Source organism: Hippoglossus stenolepis, chromosome 22 (genome assembly GCF_022539355.2).
Source record: "Hippoglossus stenolepis isolate QCI-W04-F060 chromosome 22, HSTE1.2, whole genome shotgun sequence".
Lineage (NCBI taxonomy): Eukaryota > Metazoa > Chordata > Actinopteri > Pleuronectiformes > Pleuronectidae > Hippoglossus > Hippoglossus stenolepis.
Genome location: NC_061504.1, coordinates 2,134,975 through 2,143,536, shown reverse-complemented (window position 1 = coordinate 2,143,536; position 8,562 = coordinate 2,134,975). Strand labels below are relative to the sequence as shown.

At 41.4% G+C, this 8,562-nt stretch overlaps 1 protein-coding gene across 1 annotated transcript; it reads left to right on the top strand.

Annotated features, from left to right (window-relative positions):
• The first annotated feature begins 550 nt into the window (after positions 1–550).
• LOC118101769 (serine/threonine kinase receptor associated protein) lies at positions 551–8,157 on the top strand. The gene is made up of 9 exons (XM_035147751.2): positions 551–1,013; positions 1,386–1,521; positions 3,702–3,783; positions 4,495–4,567; positions 4,777–4,876; positions 5,311–5,448; positions 5,570–5,706; positions 6,355–6,504; positions 7,374–8,157. The coding sequence occupies exons 1-9, from the start codon at positions 902–904 to the stop codon at positions 7,433–7,435; spliced, it is 990 nt and encodes a 329-aa protein (XP_035003642.1). The 5' UTR covers positions 551–901; the 3' UTR covers positions 7,436–8,157.
• Positions 8,158–8,562: the final 405 nt, after the last annotated feature.

Here is an 8,562-nt window from a genome sequence, read left to right as displayed (position 1 = left end):
TTTTAGAGCCTACGGTGTTCCATTCTGTACTGCACACTGGTGGTGCAAAACTGAGACAGCTTCAGGTGGCAGATGCATTCAGAACCATCGGAACGAAGCAATGTCCCAACCCTTTCATGCTCTGCTGGTCTTAACTGAGACGACACTGAAGGACACATGTTATTCATCTTTTTTTTGGAAGCCGTGGAACGAAAGTCTCTCTGTGTTTTAATCCCTATATATACTTGTAACGTATGTTGATTGTACTCATAGACTGTATATAAATATAAAGATTGTACTGTAAAATAGAATAGAAAATAAAAGAATGTATTCTGTAATTTACCCTTTTTAAAAAAATTTGTATTGATATGTTCCTACGATTCTGAAATAACGCTTAACCATCTAATAATTTAACAACTTCTTGATTATACTGGAGTTTTATCATATTTATCCACATGATAATATACTTCGTTGTGTCTTTATTGAATCTAATGTTGACCTCTGGTGCTCCAGCCAGTCAGCAGCAGATCAGGTCTGAGAGGCTGACGCTTTTATTGTGAAGCCTTTCTCCCCGGAAGTGCGGCTCTTGTTGTCGCCAGCGGAACAGCGGCTACATGTCTGTGTGGGAGCTGCGCCGCGTTGCACGTTGCTAGTTAGTTGCAATGTTGTAGCTATTAGCACGAGAGCCTTTCTTTCTCTGGGAGGGAGACCTGACATTTACACCGACAACCCCGCGGAGTCCATTCTCAGGCATTCACCGTCCAACAGCCGCCGGCGAACGGAGAACCCCCCCAACAAGATACCCGCTAGCGTGTTGCCTTTCTCCGAGCTCCCCGCTAGCCTATCCAGCTAGCTAGTTAGCCGCTAGCCTTCTCCCGTCTCCTCTCCGTGCTCAAACCGTCTCCTGCCCGGCTGCTGGACCATGGCGATGCGGCAGACTCCGCTCACCTGCTCAGGTCACACCCGGCCTGTGGTGGACCTGGCCTTCAGTGGAATCACTTCCTCGGGATACTTCCTTATCAGCGCCTGTAAAGGTGAGGACACACGGGACTACAAAGTTGTATTAACGTTAGACATGTGTGAAGTCGTAAATCCAGGCCGACAGCTGAGTACCAGTATCTGGCTCCTGCCTGGCTCCTGAGACACAGCTGATCTTGACGTCTGTAAGGTGTATGGTTATGCTAACTCATAGAATATTAAAACAATTACTTAGACCGGCTTTTCTTCGGGATGAGCTCCCTGGGATCTGGTAGTGGCACCAGCCTTCATCAGAGTGACTCAGTCAAATAGCGGCTTGACCACCAGACGCCCTGACAGCAGCACCAGCAGGTCTGCGTGCCACCCTCTGCTCCACTGTCCCGGAGATCTAACATCTGTGTCCCCCCCCCTGCTTTCTCTCCCATCAGATGGCAAGCCCATGTTGCGCCTGGGAGACACAGGGGACTGGATCGGAACGTTTCTGGGTCACAAGGGCGCAGTCTGGGGAGCCACGCTGAACACAGACGCCACCAAAGCTGCCACCGCCGCCGCTGACTTCACAGCGTGAGTGGAGAACCGTCATGTGTCTTGAAAGTCTCTTATCTATATTGTCCTCCCTATCTCAGGCTACTTTTTTGTGTGTGCATGCTAAAGTAGACTGTTGTTGCGAGATGACCCTCAGTGTTTCATTACTCTGGCCCTTCCTTCCTTAGTCCACCATGATTTATCGGTAATGTGAACAATTGGAAATCCTCCGTAAACAGATGATAGACGGATGTCGTAATACGGCGTCTTCCTCAGGAAATGATGTCAAATTAGTAATCGTTAATTGTCAGGTCATAAAAATGTGGGTGTTAAGCTGCTTTCGTACATGAACTCTGGGTAAAATGCAGACAATAGTGTCTGGACTTTATCTGTGCAGGAGGCAGGACGTTGTGTATAAATTCCACCTGTATTTTTTTTATAATATCAAGATATCAACACAGGCGTCGTCCCTTATCACCAAAACCTCACGGATTTCGGTATCTTTTCATGTTGACGGCATTTCCTACGTCTATGGCAACTCTTTTCATCCTGAGATTCTTTTTTGGGAGGGGGGGTTCAGCTTTGCGTCCGTCACATGTTAGAAATGTCATCAGCGTCATATTATCTAGCCTTTTTCAGACTTTACCTCCGGAGAATTTGCTGCAGAGTTTACCTGCAGTTTGCCTTACCACAAACACGCCGTCTTTGTCTGTTTCTTCTTCATGTGTGTCACCGCTTTTTCACCAGGATTTTTCTGATAATGTTTGCGTTGGTCACGTGTTAGAAGCGCCATCAACCCCCCACTGGCTTGCGGTGAATCCAGCGGGTGATCCCATGTGTCCTCACATCGAATTCTCCTGAATATATACTTGGAGGCCAGCCTCTCACTCAGACATTTGCGTTAACACATACACCTCCAGAGAAAATACACAGGATTTGCAGATTTCAGTGCATGTTTGAAAGCAGCTGAACACTGGCACACTCGGAGCAACTGACTCAGACCTTTGCATTCTCACATACAGCCCCTCCGGATAAATTTGGCAGGATATCCAGAGTTCAGTGCATGTCTGAAAGCGGCTTTAGAAAAAGCCACACTTGTCCTGACTCCAGGGGACTTCATGAAGCACATGTGTTTATTCAGTTATGTAAGGGCTTAATTCAAGTTTTCTGAGATAACAAATCTGATTAATGTTCAACTTAGTGGCAGACTTCACAGTAAAGAATAATTGAGTCATGCTAGAGAGTCAATGCCAGAAGAATTTGGACACTTACACATTTCTTCTGTTCTTCAGGCTCTGAGCTGCAGTCACAGCTTTAATTTGAGTTTACAATAAAATGTAATTAATTTTGCGAGAGATAAAGCCCTTTACACCCATTGAGCCCATATTGTATGGGTTGAAAATTGATTAGACTCATACACAAGAAGTAAATCATATTTACAATTTTGTAGAAAATTCAGTGAAATCACTACCTGCCTGAAGTCTTTGACCAACAGACACCAGTGTATCCTCCCTAAGTGCAGGTCTGAATGCACCCAAATGATCAGGTCTCTCAGGATGTATGAATACCAGGTCTGAACGGGGCTAAAGATATGCCACCTCTTCACCTTTAAAAAGCTCTCTGTTGTTGCTTTGGTCCGATATCAAGGATTGTTGTCTGACTAAAAGATGAAATGTCGTTAAATGTGTTTTGTGCATTTGACTCAATCTGACCTCAGATTCCAGCTTCACATTTCCACATTCATACTGTGGTAGAACTTTCCACAAGTGCAGGCTTCTGGCTAAGCAGCCAACCCCCTTTTAAAGTCCAGCTGGCAACTTTATCTCAGTACATCTTTAAATAGTGACCAAAACCTTTATTTACCATGTAAAAAGATCATATTTTCAACTATTGTGTCCAGTCTCCCTGTATGTTTCACACAACCACCGTGCTGGTTAAGCCAATAACTTACTGTTATATGCTTATTAGTCTAAATGGAAACCCTCAAACAGCTCTGAGTGAGCTTTTTGTTGCATGGACTAACATTGTAATGACACACATCTGCCCAACAAACTGTTAGTGATATTAGTGTTGGCGTTTTCCATTGGTTACTGAATGCCTTAGGTGCTGCGGTGGCATAGGTGTTTGATTGGAGCATTTGGCCATAGTCCCCAGTAACATAAAATTCCCATGCCACTGTTTACTCTTGTCAGTTAACTGATGACCTCTTCACTTTTCAGAAAGGTGTGGGACGCAGTGAGTGGAGACGAGGTCCTCACACTGGCACACAAACACATTGTCAAGTCTGTCAACTTCACTCAGGTCAGTGCTCCGACAGTTGTTGTTAATGAATATTATTCGTTCTGTACATATCTTGTATTCTTTATATGTCCTTGCACGGACATATGTCATGCTGGAGGAGAATATTTCTTTTGAACAACACATCTCATGAATAAATGCAGTTGATCTGAATAGATTTTAATCTTAATGAGGAAACTTGTTAACACTTTGAGCAAGGGTTGTTCCTAATTACTAATTTTCCTGTGGATTAGTTAACCACAGCCTCAGGTAGTGACAGGTGGCTCATTTAAAAAAAAATAATAATAATCTTGGACGCAACAGTGAACCTGTGTTGTAGATGAATGAAATCATCACACCCATCAATTCTTTAAGCTACGAAGTTCAAATAGTTATATGCAGCATGAAAACACAAATGTATTTTTATAAAAGATCTTATTGATTTAATGAATACAATTTTGATGGAACCCTTTGAACATGATAATTTGAAGATTAACACATAGTAGGAGCTTCATGCTGACACCACAGGTACACCACACAGATCAGATGATCTGATTAGTAATTTAATGATGTAAAACAGATCCCAAACTCTTGTGTGCTCTGAGCATCCATGTTTTATTTGTCATGGGCATGATGACGGGGCATAAGGCTTCAAGTCATATGCATGCAAGGATATTAAAAGTATATTTGCAAAACTGATTTTGTTTTTCTACACTTGTGCCATCTGTTCCTCAGGATAGCAACAATCTGCTGACGGCAGGAAATGACAAGCTTCTGCGGATTTATGATCTCAGCTGCCCTGAAGAAGGTCGGTGAATGTGTCAAAGAGGAAGCTTTTTTATTTTAACGTACATGTGGATAAATGAAGAATTTACTGTATTCTGGGAGTTCATCAAACTTTGTGTTTCTTAATCATTTCCTGTCAATCCTGCTTTAGTCAGTGCAGCACTGCCCTCTACTGGAAATAGCTGTCATATAAATCAGTGTACCTGACTATTGAAACTTGATGTCTTTCAGCACCACAGGAGATTGCAGGTCACACGTCAGCCATAAAGAAAGCTTTGTGGTGTAACGACGACAAGCAGATCCTCTCAGCTGCTGATGACAAAACCGTTCGGTCAGTGAAGTGGCTCCTTGTGGTTTAACTTGAACAGTCTGTGCATCAATGCCATCATGTGACTTTGTGTGACAAACTTGAACCCCTCCTCACTGCGACTCCCCTTTGTGCTGTCCCAGAGACATTTAGTTGTCTAACAAGTTACTTATCTGTAGTCTCGGGTACTGAAATCCGTTACCAATCATGCACCGGTTCCTACACCGATCGTACACAGGACTGAATCAAGTAATGTATCGGTGGTGGGAAGAGGGATGATAACAAAGATTGCTCTTATTTATATTTCTAAATTTAAGTTTAAGTATTCTTTAAACTGTTAACAGTTAATATGTTCAATTTAAAAGTATCAATTTAGCACTGGTATGGTAAAAAACCTGAATTATACCCAACCCTATATATATTTATGTGTTGTGTGTTGTGTCTGTGTGTGTGTCCAGGCTTTGGGACAGGACTTCCATGGAGGTGGTGAAAACATTGACGTTTGACTCATCTGTGAGCAGCATGGAGTACATGGCGGATGGAGAGATTCTCGTGATTACTTACGGAAAGACAATCGCTTTCTACAATGCCCTTAGGTGACTTTACATATCCTAGATCATAAGATTTCATTCCAACAGGAAATGTACATTTGATTTCTCTGACCTCCTGGATATTACTTTTTATCTGACTTTGTTATAATGTGTTTACATATTCCAGCCTGGACCCGATCAAGAATGTGGAGGCCCCAGCTACCATTAACTCAGCCTCCCTCCACCCAGACAAGGACTTCTTTGTTGCCGGTGGAGAAGACTTCAAGCTCTACAAATTTGACTACAGCTCTCTGGAAGAACTGGGTGAGGCGCAAAGCTTTTTCTCAAGACGCTGGATCATCGTGTATGGTCTCACTCAGAATTCTGAAAAGTGGTAGCTCTGTTACTGAGGCAGGATACCTCCTGTGAAGAGGAATTGTTCTCTGGTTAGAGCGATTGATGGGGACCTATTGTATAATTTTTAATTGGGCTGGCAGGCACTGTGAGAGAACATACAAACTACAAATTGCTCTAGATCAGTGACTCCAGCTCCAGGAATTGGTCTTGCTTTCATTGTGTAAGGGGGAACTTTTTTTTAATTGTCCAAAAAAAAATTCAATATCCAAAGAAAAAGTTTTACAATTGATTCCTGGACAGATAAAAAGAACCATGAGTCCCCTTAAATTCAATCAAGCTCAAATTCAGTATGCTAAATATTCCAATTGTTTTTCCAGATCTATTCAATATTTTCCCAGGGCAAAAATCTAGCAATGTCAAAGAAAGTGATGAAATTGTCCTATCCTTCCACCAAGTTTTGTGGAAATCTGTTCAGTGAGTACAAATAGACAGGCGAAAACATAACGGTAGCTGAGGTAATTTAAAAGTCTCATGTCAACGTAGGTAAGAGAATAAAACGTGCACAAAACCTTAAGGAAAAGCAGATCTGTAACCCTTTCTTTCCCCTGTCTGCAGAGTCCTATAAGGGTCACTTTGGTCCAGTCCACTGTGTGCGGTTCAGTCCAGATGGTGAGCTGTATGCTAGTGGCTCTGAAGACGGGACTCTTCGACTGTGGCAGACGGCGGTGGGGAAAACCTACGGCTTGTGGAAGTGTGTCCTCCCTGGTAATGCTCCTGCTATAAGCACTGATTTATGTACAGTCGTCTCTGCTGCTCCCACAATCTGCAATACAGGAGGACAGTATTCTTTTTTTAAAAGGAGAAATATTAGTGATACTAAAAAGTAGCACAGTGATATAAATAGAAACCAGTGCTTTCAGAAAGTATGTAGATCCTTCATATTTTTACCTTCATTAATATTTAAATTCATTTCTTACTCCCTCGTCAAAAAAACATTTTATTTGCTGTTGTGTTGGTTACCAAAGAAACATAAAAATGGGATTTTCTCATTGAAAGAACTAATCTTTCAAAAACGAGTGAACTCTCCAGGAAGTTGTGAAATACAACTTGATACAAGCTCTTGGGCTGATTTAAGGGTAATTGATCAACAGAAGAGTCTCTCGAACTATTACACTCAAGCTGCTTTCAGACACGCACTGAACTCCCGAGATCCTCCGCAGTCTCCCTAATACAAGAAGCCATCAGTGAAGCCTGTTAGGTCCCATTGTAACAAATGTTAAGACTTAAATGAATCCATTATCTGATCTGATGAGACCAAAGTCAATCATGTAGCTCCAATCATTGTTGATTAACCAGCGTGTGTAATGCAGAGTTCTGCTGTGACATGATCAGGTTTTCTTCTCTGACTTAAAGCTCCTCCTGAGCCACAGAGACCGAGTCTACCTCCTCATGATGAATACACTCAAATTCATGTGTTCAATCAGGAGATAAGTGTGTTTCTGCGAGAGTCCAACACACAACCTGTTGCTGTTTTTAAAATATCAATAAGTAATAGATATACAACGTACTTCTATGAAGCCATTTATGTGATCCAATATATTTTTTCCTAATTCTTTCTGTTGTGTTCTCCTCAGAGGACCTTGGGGCCGAGAACTGTGAGCAGCTGTACACACAAGTCCCTGAGATCAAAGCTTGAGGAGCAAGCAGTAACGTTTGGAAACGGGATGAGAAGAGAAAAGGAAAGGAGACGAACCGAGAGGTGTTCCAGTGTGTTCTATCAGGCCCCAGCGAGGAGCAGAGTCTAGAACATCTCGATCCATCAGGAACTGATGTGGATATCATGACTGCCCTGTCTGTCAGACCAGCCATCTCTCGCACACAAACACACACACACACGCACTGATTTTATGCAGTCATATGGATAGTATGGGCTGGAGAGTAAAGCAGTAGATCTGTGAATGTCTCTCGTTCATCGCTGCCTGCCTTCTCTCTGGTCAGCCCAGTTCTGTCCGTCTAAACATATTTTTTACTTCTCTTTACCCTCAAACCCTTAATTCACCCCAAACCACATGATTTAAGATCGATTTTGGTTCCAAAATTAAAGTAATTGATGAGCTGGACCAAGGCCTTTGTTTTCGGTTCATAGTTACAAAAGACTGGCGATAGATGCACTGTGTGTGCTAAAAGGTGCTTTCATTTCTTTGAAAACCTTGCTTTGAGTATTCGCTGCTGTTGTACTGGTTGAGTATAAAATATTTAGTGTCCAAATAAAAGAGAATACTGTTTAGTGACAAAGTGGAAAGAGATAAAATGTCATTGAATTTTTTTTTCCCCATTTTGGGTTCTGTCTTCATTTGTGTCCGGTGATGAAATAAACCAGTGCATTACTGTTTTATTTGTAAGTAATGCAAGAGCAAAGTGGATTTGGTGTTATTTTGTGGCCATTTATGAACATCTTTAATATACACGCACAAGCAAGGACAAACACAATGTATAGCTAAATACAATATGTTACATGGTAGCAATTAACAAAGCACACAGACTAACGTAACTAACAAATTGTAATAAACAGATCTACATTGTCAGGGTTTCACATAAGAAAATACAAACTGATAGTGATAATATATATATATTATAGGTAATATACAGAGATAATATGGAAGTAAACAGAATATGGATAATATAAAATGTAAACAGATATATTAAAATAAATAATATAAACAGATCCTGTATAATATGGATGATAATATAAACATAATATAGGAAATGTAAACAAAATATATAATATAGATAATATAAACATACTGTATAATATGGATCATA